Below are 15,809 nucleotides of genomic sequence, written 5' to 3'. Positions count from 1 at the left end.
CCTTCCATGTACTAACTTTCCATTCGAAACTGAAAAAACAAGGTGCAACAATTATGCGGTATTTTACTTTTACATGTAATAATGTAAATAAAAGAATTTGTTCACAATGGGCAATTAGGTGTTCAACAGGAAATGTCCAATTTCCAAAATTACCCTAAAATTACAATCTTAAAAATATCCTGAAAGAGTGGTCTTGTGTTTTACTTCCCTGCAAATCTGGTCCATCCAGCATCCATAGGGCCAATGCTAGAAGCGATTTTCCAGAAATTGTTTCCCTAAGCTGGGAACACTTTTATACATTATTATTCCCTCTTCCCCCCCCCCCCCCAAGAAGTATCAGCCTATTTTCAACACAACTTTGCATAGTTGTAGGAATATACCACTGCTACATACTACATTTTTAATTTACTTCAGTCTATTGTGGTGGTCACAAGCATACCAAATACCAATTTTGTGTGTAAAATTTCAATTTTCTTCTTCTCCCTCCTTTAACTTTACCTTCATTGTTGGGAGGTTCAATGTATAAATTTCACCTCTGCTACAAGCAGTCATTCAAAATATATATATCCTATGATAATTAGTTTTTGAGCTTTTGGGAGGGGGGCACCCCCCACCGGATAAGGCTTACATGCAAAAGTAGCTCCTGTCCACTTAATAGCTTGTAAATTAAGTCTAAAAGTTTGCCATTTTTTTTAGATAAATATAATGCATATATCCTACTTTTGTAAAGTACATTTCTAGGACAAAATCGATTATAGTCACCTGGTTACTTACAGTAATTAAAATTAATTAAAGAAATGAATGAACCATTCAAGTTCTTCATGCAACATTTAGAATTTTATATGGAATCGGATATCAATATTGGAAAAATCATGAGAGTCCATCCCCTGTTTTACCAAAATCCACCCCAATACTCTTTTTTTTTTTCCCTCAGAATGCAATTCGAGTTTGAGATAAATGTAATTTTAAAATGTCATACTTGGTCAGAAAATTTTATGTAAAAAATTATATTAGCAAATACTTTGCAATCAAAATCATAAGCTTATGTATGGGAGGCATAAAACTGGTTGGAGCTCAATTTTTTATAAACTAAATCTTTATTTTTTTATTCACACTCCACATAAACCCTACCATCTTTATTTACAGGAACTTCATGAACTAATATTTTCCATAGGTTAGGGTAGGGAACTAATTAATACTTCCCACTACATAAATCTGCACTTTAAAATATAAAATGAAAAACGTTTTTACAAATTACTTTCTCAATATATTATTTCATTTTTCTTTACAACTCCTTGCACAGAATATATTTTATTACAATGAGATAATCTCTCTCTCAGCTGTCTTGTCACAAAAATATACAGCAATTCTTGCGGTCATGGGTAAAAAACTGGCCTTTTGAATAACAATTACAACACTTCTTAAGTTCTTACTGCAGTGTAATTTTGTTTCATGGGTCAAAATCCAACAAGTAAAAGCTGTTCTATTAAAATACATTTTTAAAGGAAATTTTTTTGCCATGTCTGGAACAGCAATAACTGCACTTTTCAAATTTTCAGAGAGCTGTGTTAACAACATGAAAGATACAGAACAGTCCTACTACCATATATGTGAGGCATCATTTCAAGTCATACAAAAATCTTGAATTTAACACTTTTTTTCAAACAGGAACATACCAAGAAGCTCAAGGCGATGGGCACAAAAGTGCTTTTTTTCTTAACACACATCGTATGGATTAAAAATACAAAACAGACATGCAATATTTTCCTTCATGTGAAATAAAACTGCAACATGTTCCTGTTGCCCTCACATGCATAGATTATCATAAAAAACATAGTTCAACAATGGAGCACACATAGTATTGTTATTGTATAAGTGAAGAATGATTTGCTGTTTATGATAATTACAAAGATGCAGCTATTTCAATTTATTTTAATTCCTGCGATCTGAATTTTAAAAATGCTTGCATTCTGTGGTCTAATTGGAAACATTAGAACAAAAAAAGGTATTAACTGAAATAGCAATGCATGCAAACCCTAGTAAATTTTTCTAGGTTTTTCCTCAAACAAAAAATTATGAATAAAAATAGTTACCTCACTGGCAACATCTGAACACGGACACTAAAACTTAGTTTTTCTTTATGGATGAAAATTGTTTTCAGCACGACAAATAATACAGTAACTATGTGTATGCACACAGAGCTAGTGCATAGTTTTAAAACATTCCCATTGACAGATGCTGGATTTTTGTTCTTTTTATCACATTTGCATACATGTGATTATTGCATGCAAGTGAATAATCATACAAGCATTACATGAAAATAAGTGCATGACTTGTACGCAGGTAATTTTGTACATAAACACAACATACTACTTAAATTTTATGAGGACATGTGCAATTGTCAAGTGGACTTTGTGTATTGCAGACAGTTCTGCAGCCAATTACCCTTTGTTATTTTCATTTGCTTTTCTCTTATTCTCTGTCTTACATTGGAACAGACATAGTCTATTTCATTGCCACATCTTATTTTAATCCAACCTCACACTGCATAAATAATACCAAGTGAACATGATAATAGATAATTTAACACATGCTAAAGAATAAAGACAATAGGTTGCACCATAAAATTGTTGATATTCATCTTCATGCATATTTCACAGGTTTGTTTCTGTAAATCTTACAATATAGGAAATACAATATTCAGAACTCGAATAGGTGTTCTCACATTACCAGCCAGGTTAAGTTGGTGTTTACAGTGGAATCCAAATTTTAAGGTCCTGGAATTTACATTTTTCTGCATTCAACATTCGTTCTTCATGGCCCCAAAGGAGAAAAAAAGTGATGAAATTTTCCTGCATTTTAAAGTTTTTTCACCTTGGTCCCAAGAAAAATTTAAGATCAAAGTTCCATTGTATTTCCTAAGTACATGCACATACATGGGAACTAAACACCAAATTAACCTGACTGGTAACCCAAGAATAGCTGTTTGAATCACATTGCCAGGAAAGCTACAATTACTAGTTACAATTCATAGAGCCCTTGTCTTGTGGGGACTGAAAACCTAATTGTGCAAGAATATTAGAAATTAATGTTCCAGTGCATTTATGTATTTAGGATATGTATCTGTGTGTGTGTGTGTGTGTGTGTGTGTGTGTGTGTGTGTGTGTATGTATATATATTTATATATATATACACACACACACACTGTTTCATACATCATGTGGTTTAATATTTGCAAGTTTCAATTTTGAATATTAATTAATGTTGCAATTCATTTTGTAAAATTTTGAGTTATTAGTCCCCACCAAAAGCAGAAACACTGTGCCACAAAAGATCAAATTACAATGTTAATGGTTTGGAGTCTAAATTAATATCCCACTGTGCTTACAAATACTTTTAAGGTGAATCTGGCATATTTTCAACAAACTGGAAGCATGGGAGGATTTTTATGGATGTAATGAAATTTAACTGATGTCCTGAGTTGTAGGGTTTGAATTGATGTTTGAAGTCCACTTTATGCACAGATAGGCTAAATGGGACTGGACCTACAGTTCAAAGTGGGATCGGAATCACTGTAATGTGCCTCCACCAGGTACCGAACCTGGGATCCCTTGATTACAAGGCGACGACTGATGTGTAGGAGTTAAATACTAGACAATAATCATACACACAGAGATATGTGGAAGACTGACAAAGTACATGACATTAACATATTAGAAATTATAGTTTTTGTATATGTAAAGGATTATGAAGTTTACAATTTAAATCATGTCTGATGGTACTTGCAGGTAATTGTAAACACACAAAATTATCAGTAATAACCTGAATCATTGTATCCAAGTACCAACTCAACTGTAATACAAATCGGTCCACCAGTAAACAGATAAATCAATTAAGTCTCAATTTTTTTTCATCCACAAGTGTTTCCTGTCTTACAGGAGTTTAGAATGCTATTTCCCATTTTGCAATTCTGTGACACTGACATTCAGCACTTGGAAACAGACCTGTTGTACATTGCAGGTGGGTTCCAATCCTTCCATGGTGGTTTCTGGTGTGAATGTAAAATGTCCGAGATGAAGGGTGTGTTCATGATGGTGACCCAACTATAGTGGCAATGCTTCAATTTTTTTCCAAAAAGGCAGTGTTAAGCAGTGGTGGATAAATTCACGGTTCATAAAGTTTGTACCTGTGGGCAGATGGGGATGAGTGATGATGTTATGAAATTGATGAATGGACACTCACAAACATCCATGGGATTCGAACCTGGGATCTCTGACATCATAGTGTGATGTGCTAACCACTCTGCCATGGGGGACGGCAAACTTGTATTTTGAGAGTTCGCATCCACAACTACCTCATATGTACCCTGGAACATTGCATATTTTTCATGTTGCATGATATGTCGGATACTGTCATTGAAGAAATCTGTAATTTAAATTTGAAATATTTCAGAAATAATGTCTGTGGTATTGAAATACTCCCCACATAGCAGATCTTTCTATAAGCAATATTCCTGGGTATGATGCTAAGTGATTACTGATAGACTGCCTGTTAGAGAAGAGTCAAATAGAAATGAAATGTTGAACAATGACATAGTCAAAAAGCCATGTATCTCCATGGCAAATCTGTAACTTTGTAGGTGCAGTCAATATTAACAGTCAATAAGAAATTCTTCCCCCTTTACCCAAAAGCACAAACTTTATGAATCACCTTGTAATTTCTCTAATATGGTTGAATACTGGCAATTATGGTGTAGCAACTGTCACAATTTGATGAAAAATAATACATACATGGAATTGTGCAAGAATGAAGTGATAACACTAAGTGCATCATCATCATTGTGATGTGCCTTTTACCAGAACACATTAACTTTTAGAAACATTATTTTTACAATGGTTAAAAATTTCCACTTTGCTGTGAAGTGTGCCTGACAAGATTGCAAGATTGGGACAAAACCTTATACTATAACAGATATAATACTCATTTTATGTACTTCCAAATATGAGCAACAGTTTTTTTTTTTAACAAAAGTTGCAATTTCTAGCAAGAAAACTGATAAATGTGTGATAGTACAGTTATGAATACTAAACCATTTCATATTTAAGTATATATGTATGTGGAAATGATATGTACAAGTATATATATATATATATCACATAACACATACTTGTAATTAGTCATTTTCATATATTTATCATATACAGCATGAGCAATAAACATTTATTTCCAGAATTATTTTATATGTATATAATAATTATGCATCCAGACATTGATAGTATACTTTGCTTAAAGGTAAACAAATTAAATTTGCATTCTTCTCACGAAAGACATAACAAAGAAATGAAGTAATAGTAATTCTTTGGATAAGTTTTAAGTGTTGTTTTTTTTTTTAAAAAAAAAACTTCACATCATGTCAAAATTTACTACTATCAATAAATGGAAATACTTAAAGAAAAATTCAACTCCTACTTAATTTATCTGGCAAGCATTAAAATTAATGAACTTTCACGAAGGATTTAAATTCAAATTGTTACTCCTTTTTAAAAATGAATCTGGATAGAGCATTTTGTGTTCAGTCACACACACACTTATGATTTGCAGCAATCTCATTGACTTTTGATGGGATTGTTACAACCCAGGAGTGCCTGTGGCTTCTACAGCTGCCAGTAGAACTGGATTCACACATATATATTTCCATTCTTGAAAAAGTTTATTTAGAATCATCACATCCAAATAAATAAACAACCAAAATGCACTACTGAGCAGAATGTTCATTGCAATTTGCAATAATGACACAGTATTTTTATGAAACTGTGGCCATTCTCTACCATACAAAATGGTTTGTTAACAACTCTTACATGTAGTTATAAAAAACTTCAAACAAAATGCAATATACACATACTTATCTTAAAATCTGTTACATTCACATACAACAATGTTCCTCACACACAACAGCAACATACAATGAAAACATCTCTAACAAAAAAATAATATATGATGTCAGTCAACAGAGAATTCAAATAACATAATATTTAATATACTTTGTAAAAAAATGCAGTACACATCTCTACACAAAAAAAAAACCTCACTAATTTAAACATCATGTTCTCACATTAGCTGAAATAGTAGAAAATATAACAATCAACAATGCACACATCTGACTTCACACAACAAAATGCTTAAACTGAAATGAACAATATTTACAGGATGATTATGAACATAGATACACCATCATATAACCTTGTCATTCTCCAAAGAGGATAATTTTTACAACCTTCTCTTGAAAATACATTTTATATAAAAAAAGAAATCACCACTGTTGATATGTTAAGTTACCTGTTCATTGTAGTCTGACTTGCTTGTGATTTTCCACCATCTTTGATGCAAGTATAAGACAAATATCAGTTACAAATAAAGATGCAGGTAGGATCTTACAACTAGTCCTACACCACACAAACCATTCATCATTTTAAAGATCATATATAATTTTCTTTAAATTACGAAGTATCCACGATATAAGTTAATTTATATGTGATATTGCACAGAACAACCACTAAAACTAGTGTTCCCCCAAATGAAATATTTTCATTTAATGTTATAAACAGTGCACTCCCCATTTTTGCACAAGCTGACATTTTCACAAACTGCTTGTTCGCATCATCAGACCCAGGGCAGAAGAAGAAACCAATGTAGGCCTCACATTCAGTTTTTTTCAGTGAGAAAGTAGGATTTTTGATGAGCAAAGTAAGACGATTTTGAAGTATTCTACCATAATGTCTTCATGTGTCAGTTTTTAGAACATAAAAGTATTCATTTCAAGGTGAAAAAGTTAAATCGCTAAATGTTTACAGAAATATCAATTTGTACAATTTTATGTTTAATATTACACATAGTGTACAGGGCAGCAGTTGGCTTACATGCTAGTATCCCACTCATCCTCAATCATGGAAACAAGAATCCATCACCATAATGATTCTGTTTGCATTTTCTGCATTTTTAATCACAATTTAGAAGGATGAATGACATTTGGTTGAACCAGGTGATGGACTAAAGGCACCCAAATTCTCTGTGGCTCAAGCAGTCATCCAGAAAACCCAGGAACATTATTCAAACTATCAGGGGAAATCTTCAATGATTGCCGAGATGAAAATCAACTATTCAGAGAGAAGAAAAAAATCTTGCTGTCAATGTGTGTTTGTCTTATGTCTAAACTAATAATAGTTTATTCACAATAAAATTACAAAAATGAGCTGAAAAGTAGGGATGTGAGAGCTTTACCTCAATCAGTAAGATATTTTCTACTAAAAAGGAGGATAATATGACACCTGCCAATATTATGCATTACATAATTCACCGAATCAGTTCCAAGATGCCTCATTGTCCTTCAATTCCATTACATTTAATGATAACCAAATGTTACTACCTGTCTATAATATTAAATAGTGGATAAAAATGCATAAGGTATAAGACAATATATTGTGTCACATTAAAAAGTTGCATTTATTATAAACATGACATTAAGGAACCACCTAATCAATCTCAAGCCAACTTCTCTGGCAGGAAGCTTTCATTAAAGCAAACTCAAAACTTTGTTTTAATGCTCTCATGATACTCTGAAATTACACATTTTACTTGTTTTTCACCTAACACTTTCAATTGAATTTAGTGTCACAGTTTGATCCCTCGTGTGCCTCAAAAAAGTTTGGTGCTGACCTAACATTGGGGGTGTTTCGGGGAGCCACTTAAAAAGAAGTAGCAAATTTTGGTCATGAATGTCATCATTAGGACTGGGCTCCTCAATCCACGGTCCACATGACACCCAAAAGAGCTGATTGATAGGCATTGCCCTTTTAAGGACTGTTGTGCCACAGAGATTAATTTTAGTTGTATGTCATAATAGATGAATACTAAATAGCATTATTCTAATTATATGAAAACTCCATGCCTGTTAGTCATTCAAGGATTTAGCAGTGAAATGTAACAAAGTTATTTTCTGGTGAATGTATTCTATTTTCTTAATGATTTTGATACTTGCTAGCCTTCGTGTGGGGAAAGGGATTTTGATACTTGCTAGCCTTCATGTGGGGAAAGGGAAATTCAGAGAGGCAGTGGCATCCCAAAAGGGAGGTTGACGTGGTCATAATTCACGAATTTCTTCGGTCCAGAATTGTTATTTTTTTTAAAAAAAAGTCAAAAGCAGAAAAAGATAGGAATGACTTCTTTAAAGACATACCTAACCAATTTAGTCATACAAAAGTCCTGTCCGTACCACTTGCTGTGTGTTTTTTAACGAACAGCTGTCAAATGGAAAAGCTAAGTATAAAATGTTTACAGCTCTTGCTTCTTCTGTAGCCGGGGAATTCAATGGTTAGTTTACCCCAACGGATTTCTTCTTTAAAACTAACAAAAAGGTCCTTCGAGCCAGTAAGCAGGGACAGGTCACGTTTCATGGAAGTATACATATCCGATTCAGACTGGAACCACGGAGAGAGGCTTTTCTGAGGCTGACACATGGTTGAGATGAAGTTAACAGAGGTTGTTTGTTTTGAAGTCCTCTGTGCACAGTAAGTCTAATCGGGACTGGACCTACAGTTTAAAGTGGGATCTGAACCATTATGAGCCTCCACCAGGTATCGAACCTGGGACCCCTTGATTACAAGGCGACGACATTAAACAGAGGTTGTTGTTGCTTAAGAAAAAAGGTCAATTGCAGCATAATGCATTATAATTTATTTTGTAGCTGTTGATACAACAGGCAACACCTGTCACTTGAGGATTCACCAGTCCAACGCAGGCTTGTGCTGTTGGTCATGCCATTATGGTGTGAAATATTGCTGTTGATTAGCTCATTCCCAAGCAACAAGTGTCGCATGTTGCTTCGGTCTGAAATCTCCCTTGGATTTCTTTCTCATCATAATGGTTACACCACAGACCTCCTTGGTTGCAAAACTTCAAACCACTGAATCTTTTCATTTGGGGATACATGAAAAGCCATTGTATGGCAAAGATCAAAAACCCAACATGTGCTATCTCTATGGCAAAGATCAAAAACCCAACATGTGCTATCTCTATGCCTGTTGAGCTACACAATTTGTAGCACTAGAGGGGTCCATTTTTTTTCAGTGCAAGGTGAGGACAATGTGTCGAATTAATAAAAATGATCACCTATTCCCTCGGTGATGAGCATGTGCTCATTCTAATATAAATAAAAATATATTAAATTCTCAGACTTTGAATAGGTGTTCATGTGTACATACACACGTGCATGTATGATCTTCTGCATATCACAGGTCATAAAAGAGTTAACATATATCTATCAGAAGTCGCTGAGTTGGAAATTACACAAGAGAGGACATTATGCATACAAAAATGGAGCACATGCTCACTTCTTGAGAACCTATTTACTTTTAAAATAAAATATTAAATTCTCAGACATTGAATAGGTGTTCATGTGTACATACACACGTGCATGTATGATCTTCTGCATATCACAGGTCATAAAAGAGTTAACATATATCTATCAGAAGTCGCCGAGTTGGAAATTACACAAGAGAGGACATTATGCATACAAAAATGGAGCACATGCTCTCTTCTTGAGAACCTACTACTTTTTTATTTTTTTAACCAACCCAATATTTGGTGTAAGATGTAATGTTTTCTCAGAGTATATCTCTACACGGCCCTTATCCACACAAGGTTTGAAGTGCCCCAAAATGTTCTGGGATTAGAGTTTGAAACAGAAAGAGCATCATAGTTGATCCAAATTCTTCTTCCCTTACTGATTAAATCAAAACTCCAAGTCACTTCTAATTTAAACTGCTTGCATCGACCATCAATTCTATCAATAAGTCAATTTTGATAAAAAAAAATTATTTATGACCATTAATATATAAATTTGAGGTGTATCACAAGCAAGCATAAATGGACAGATATATCAACAAGACTTTTGTGATAAACATAAAATTGTTCAAATATAAATTATCCATAACAAATATAGCCTATACAAAACAGGAATTATTAAATCTTTCGTCAAAATAATTTCACTACATCGTAAGTCTCTTGTATAACATTCAAACAGAAAGACATATCATTGCATACAGAGTTACAGAAGTGATGTGGTGATATGTTTAAGCAAAATTTATGCCTTATGTACAAAGAAGATTCCAAAAATTATGCCCCACAGTATTACTCTGATCATTTTCAAAATAAAACTGTAACACATGCATACATTATGCATAGAAAAGATAACTTTTTTAGTTTTGACTGGCTTGGCCTACATGTTATCACAAAAGGACACTTGAATACTTTGTATATCATAAAGGGGACAAAAAGCTTTGTATTCTCTTAATGGTTTCTTTGTCCAGTGCACAGAGATCAAAATCAAATGTTGAACTTGTTGTTTCAAACTGCCCAGTTTCTTCTATAACTTTCGCTATTTTCTGCAGATCCTTTACGTCATCCAAAGTCATGATCTTATGTTGCAGATCTTGAAGTTCCGATATATATTCTTTCGTAAATTTCTCTTTCACATCATTCACATTATTCACAGGAAGTTCAGGCTTATCTTCTTTCACAATATCACATTCTTCAGATATTCGCTGAGATTTCACAACAGGCTCGTCATTAACATGTTCCTTGTCCTTTATCTTATTTTCTCGTTTCCTTTTTCGCTTCTTTTCTTTGTCTTTGCTTTCCTCTTCGTTGGCACTTTTAGATTTCTTCTCTTTCTTTTGACTCTTGTCTTTCGATTTACTTTTATTACCGCTGTTCTTCTCTTCGACAACGTCTTTCTTTTTATTTTCATGTCTATGCTTCTCGTGTGAATCACCAACTAATTTGTTTGGAATACTTACCTCTTTAGGGGCAACCTTTTCTTCGACAGGCTTCTCTTTAATTTTTGGAGCATCTATAATTTCATCTGCTGAGAGAGCGAACGTAATAGAGTCGCTGCTTTCATGATCTGATATTTCTTCGAGTAAAGTTGATAGAGGGTTTGTACGCTGCTTCTCTTTGGTTGAGTTAACTGGCTTTTCAACTGTCTCGATCTGTTTCACAGGAGAGGGGCTTGATCGTGGACTCTGGAATGGGCTTGAGTGAGTACTTGGCGGCCTTTTGTACGTTTCTTCATGATTATCCAACACAATGTCCTTGTCCTTAATTTCATTCTTTGTTTCTGATCTTTTCTCTTTGCTGCTCTTATCTTTCTCTTTGTCTTCTTTCCCTTTCTTGCTTTTCTCTTTGTCTTTCTTCTTATGTTTATGCTTCTGTTTTTCTTTCTCACCATCTTTATGCTTTTCTTTATGTTTGTCTTTTTCTTTCTTGTCCTTCTCTTTAACCTTATCTGGTTCTTTTGGTGATTTTTTATGGTCCTTTTCCCGTTCCTTGCCACCATCCTTCTCACGCTTTTCACTTTTATCACTCACTTTTTCACTGTCCTTATGCTTCTCCTTCTTCACTTTCTCATCTCTATTCTTCTTGTCCTTTTTCTTCTTCTCACCTTTACTCTCTGCTGGTTTAGACTCATATTTCTCTTTTTCCTTTTCTTTAGCATCTTCGCCACATTTCTTTGCATCTTCCTTCACTAGCTTGGGAGGCGAAGAGGAACGTTTGTGAGATTTCTCTTTGGACTTTTCCTTATCCTTACTTTTCTCTGGTTTTTCTTTGTCCTTCTCTTTCTTCTCCTTCTCATCTTTTATGCTGGTATCTTTGTCTCTCTTAATCTCTTTTTGGGGAATATGTTTTGGCTTGATTGAACTTGGCACTTTATCATTACTAACAACATTCTGTCTCTCACTCTTCTCAGGTGCTTTATTACTTTTGGAGGCTGAGGATGATTTCGATTGTGATTGGTGGGATTTTTTTGGTTCAGGGGACACTTTCTCTTTCTTGATTGGTGGGCCAAAGAGATCAGCAAATGAATTGCTAGTTCGTGGTTCTTCTAACCTGTGGTCCTGAAAGACAAAGAGTAAACAATCAAACTACAAATGCATTAATGTTATATCCAGCGATTTGAAAATATTTACCGATACAGATAGAGTATGGTCATAAAATCTATCAATAAGTATTGAACACTAGAGTTCAGGTGCCATTTGATGACTGCATAATATTTAAGCATCAAATGTGAACACTTACTTGCCAAAATGAGATTTAATAGTACAAAAATCAATAACATCTTTTTCGTTTGCAAGTCGTCATTCAAGGGGTAACCTTTGCTGAATGCACTCAATTGTCAACCTCTCTTCCACGTAGTACAACCCTGGGTTGCATTTTTGCAGACTAACAAGGCTATAGTACTTGGACCCACAGCCTATTGGCTATGAGGTTTGTGCTAGGCCATCCACATTTGTCTACAATTATGCCTTCATCCACTTCATCTTAACATCCCTCATCCTCATTCCCATCCTCGTGATTAGTCAAAAGTGGCAGAAAAGAGACATAAAATAAACTCAATCAATCAATTCTTTTCAAAGCATAGAACACAACACATGTTTTCTGCCTGAAATGTTCAGCTGTTTTCAGTGGCTTTATATTGCCCCCCCCCCCCTTCCTGCAACATTCTTTAGCAAAATTTTCACTGGGGACATGGTTACTGGACATTTATAATTTTATATCAGATCAGTAGAATATCGGTTATCAGTACATTTTTTATTGCTATCTACAAGAATTTCATATCACTTCCTCCATAAAATATGACAATATTGACATATGACAATATTGACAATGTAATAACTTATGTAAGAAAACTACATGAATATTTACATAGATTGGTACTGGTATCCATTAAGGCAACAATAATGTCACACCATATTCTGGAAAAATAATATGTTAATAAATAACTAAATAGGTTATAGGTTTATATTTGCATATTTAAAATCTGAATGTTATTTCCCCAGGTACGGGCAGAGACATTCCTATAGTTCACTTTTCAATTCATCATTGCTAAAAGGTTATGAAACATAATGGAATGTGAGCGGTACTAGACGAAAGAGAAACTCAAAGAACTTTATTTCATGACCTCAAAGTTCACCGTTCTCTCACTATGCAGTGCCACAATCACATAAAGCAAAATGGCTACTCCGCAGCAGCATGCACAATCTGTATTCTGGTATGCAGAGACCAAATCAATCATTACAGTGCAAAAAAATTACCGGAGAGAATATGGAGGTGAAGCACCTGATGGGAAAACCATTAAGGCATGGTGTGCGAAGTTTTTGGTGACTGGAAGTGTTAATAAACAATCCGGAGGTTCTCGTCGACGTGTTTCGGAGGAGAAGGTGGAAGAAATTCGAGCGGGATTTCAGAGAAGCCCACGTAAATCACTTCGCCAAGCATCCAAGCAGTTCAAAGTGCTGACAACAACACTGCATAGTGTGCTTCATTTGTACCCTTACAAGGTGCAAATTTTTCAACGATTGAAGCCAAATGATAAGCCACAACGACAAAAATTCACTAGTGAAATGCTGGATCGTATGGACAGTGATCCTCAACTTCTTGGAAACGTGTTGTTTTCAGACAAGGCCACATTCCATCTGTCAATCGGCATAACGTAAGGATCTGGGGTAAGGAAAACCCACACGTCTACCATGAACATGTGCGAGATAGCCCCAAAATAAACATTTGGTGCAACCTGATGAAGAATAAAATTTTTGGTCCATTTATTTTTCATGAGGCGTCAATAACTGGCCAGGTATACCTTCACCTGTCGAAGCAGTTCTTGTACCCCCAGGTAGCCGATCTGCAACCGCAGATAATCTTCCAGCAAGATGGAGCCCCCCACATTGGAGCCTCGATGTTCGGGAATCCCTCACAAGAACCTTTCAAGATCACTGGATTGGATGCGATGGACCAATTTCGTGGTCCCCACATTCACTGGACGTCACTCCACTGGACGTGAAAGACCATGTGTTTGCGACTCCAGTACATGATCAAGAGTTACGAGCCTGCATCTGTGCTACACTTGCTACAGTATCCATGGACATATTGAACAGGACGTGGCAAGAAATTGAATACAGATTGGATATTACTCGTGCTACAAATGGTGCACACATAGAGGCGTGTGTAGAGGTGTATTGGTGTATTTGTGTTTAGTGCTTCATGCAATAAAATTCTTTGAGTTTCTTTTTCGTTTAGTACCAATCACATTCCATTATGTTTCATAACCTTTTAGCAATGATGAATTGAAATGTGGGAGGTTTGAACGGAACACGGTGTATTTAAGAAGACCCTAGAATAATTCCAAAGCTAAACTTAGATCATTACCTTTGACTTATGCTTCTTTGATGGATCTGAAGATGGTTTTGGTTTACCACCAACCACAGGTGTAGAATGTTTCAGAGGCGTGAGTTGACTCTCGTCTGAGTAGCTTTTGTCTGCTGAAGCATTATAAAGGTTCCCGTCTGTGCCCATAACTCCAACCTGCAATATATAAATGACATGGAAACTATGATGTTCATCCATTGTTCAAAATTTTAGTAAAAAAATAATATTTTCATTTCAACAACTGAATTCAATATTAATCACACAGCAAAATATCTGCAGGGTTAGGGCACAGGAAGAATAAGGTCTTTGTGGAGGTTCTGATGATCACAACATGGTAGTTAACTTAATATTCATCAACTAGGAGGTTTTGACTAATAATGTATCGATGAAACAGGAATACAATCGCAAATTATCATGAACATTTCATTTTAAAGCAGATTTTATTTTTCTCCAAGATTGACAAGAACCCTGCCTCCCGTGCACTTAAGTATCTGGCAGTAGCATCGACATTAACAGCACATCCATGTTCAAGGTATTCCACCAGTCAGATGCCAGACATATCCCAGAAAACAGTATTCAGAACTTTTCTGGCTGATCGGATGACTGAACTTCTTCAAAGACATGACACCAGTTCACTATGAATCTGGGCAGATGAAATATTTTTGGTCAGTGAAACTCGACCAATTTTCCAAACGCACTGCCATTTTGAAGAGTCACTGCTCAGCTACTTCTGGTCAGAATGGTACATGGCTACACGTGCAACAAGATATATATGATCCTAGTACACACACATATTTACTTGAGTCTACTACAACTACAGTGAAATTTATGGTCCTGTGTAACGTTTTTCTGATCACCCCTTGTGCAAAGAACCATAAGCCTTGCCTGTATAAAGTTCTGTGTTTGGGAAACAAGTTGTCTCCCCACAGGACGAACTTTCTTTCATACCCCCGGCCCCCACCCCTCTTACCATGCCTTTACTGTAATAAATAACAATGAAGATTTGTTAGAGATGTTGACATTTTAAAAAAAATTATAGGAATGGGCCATCACTTGTGAGTATCAGCATTTTTTCCTGATAGCAATAAAGTACTAATATAAAATTTATTGATACCAATAACCCATATTCTACCGATAAAAAATTGCAAATTTCCTTGGAGACCATGAACGGTTTATAAACATCCACAATTAATGCATGTAACCAGGTGACTGCAATAGATTTTGGCATTTACTATAACTTTGACACATGAATTGTAAGTTTGTATTCATAAAAATAATAACAAAATGACAGAACTTTGCCTAAATTGAAGGCAAATTATAGTATAGATATATCTGATGAGTAATTTTCAAGATAAACCAATATGCCTATTTCGGCTACCACTAATAGAGTACCAATTAATCAGACCAGTCCCTAAAATATAATAAAGCCAAAGTAGCCAGATATATCTAGCAATTGAAGCTGCTGATTTCGAATTGATTGACTGATTTGGTTATTTTACGTCACTTTCCTGCCACTTTTGATGAGGATGAATGGTAATGAGACAAAATTG

General features: G+C 35.0%; 1 protein-coding gene across 2 annotated transcripts in view; it reads right to left on the bottom strand.

Moving 5' to 3' along the window:
* Window positions 1–1,278: 1,278 nt before the first annotated feature.
* LOC145985088 (uncharacterized) overlaps window positions 1,279–15,809 on the bottom strand; it is a 28,308-nt gene continuing 13,777 nt past the window's right edge. The window contains exons 4-5 of one of the 2 annotated variants that reach the window (XM_083118673.1): window positions 14,260–14,415; window positions 1,279–11,951 (exon numbers count right to left, since the gene is read on the bottom strand). In XM_083118673.1, coding sequence (XP_082974799.1) covers window positions 10,314–11,951; window positions 14,260–14,415 — 1,794 coding nt within the window. In that variant the 3' untranslated portion in view covers window positions 1,279–10,313. The remainder of the gene's footprint in view (window positions 11,952–14,259; window positions 14,416–15,809) is intronic. The other variant, XM_083118674.1, reaches the window with a different exon arrangement.

This window comes from Lepisma saccharinum, chromosome 3 (genome assembly GCF_977018435.1).
Source record: "Lepisma saccharinum chromosome 3, izLepSacc3.1, whole genome shotgun sequence".
Taxonomy (NCBI): Eukaryota; Metazoa; Arthropoda; class Insecta; order Zygentoma; family Lepismatidae; genus Lepisma; species Lepisma saccharinum.
The sequence above is the reverse complement of the archived record's forward strand: the minus strand, read 5'-3'. Positions and strand labels throughout refer to the sequence as shown.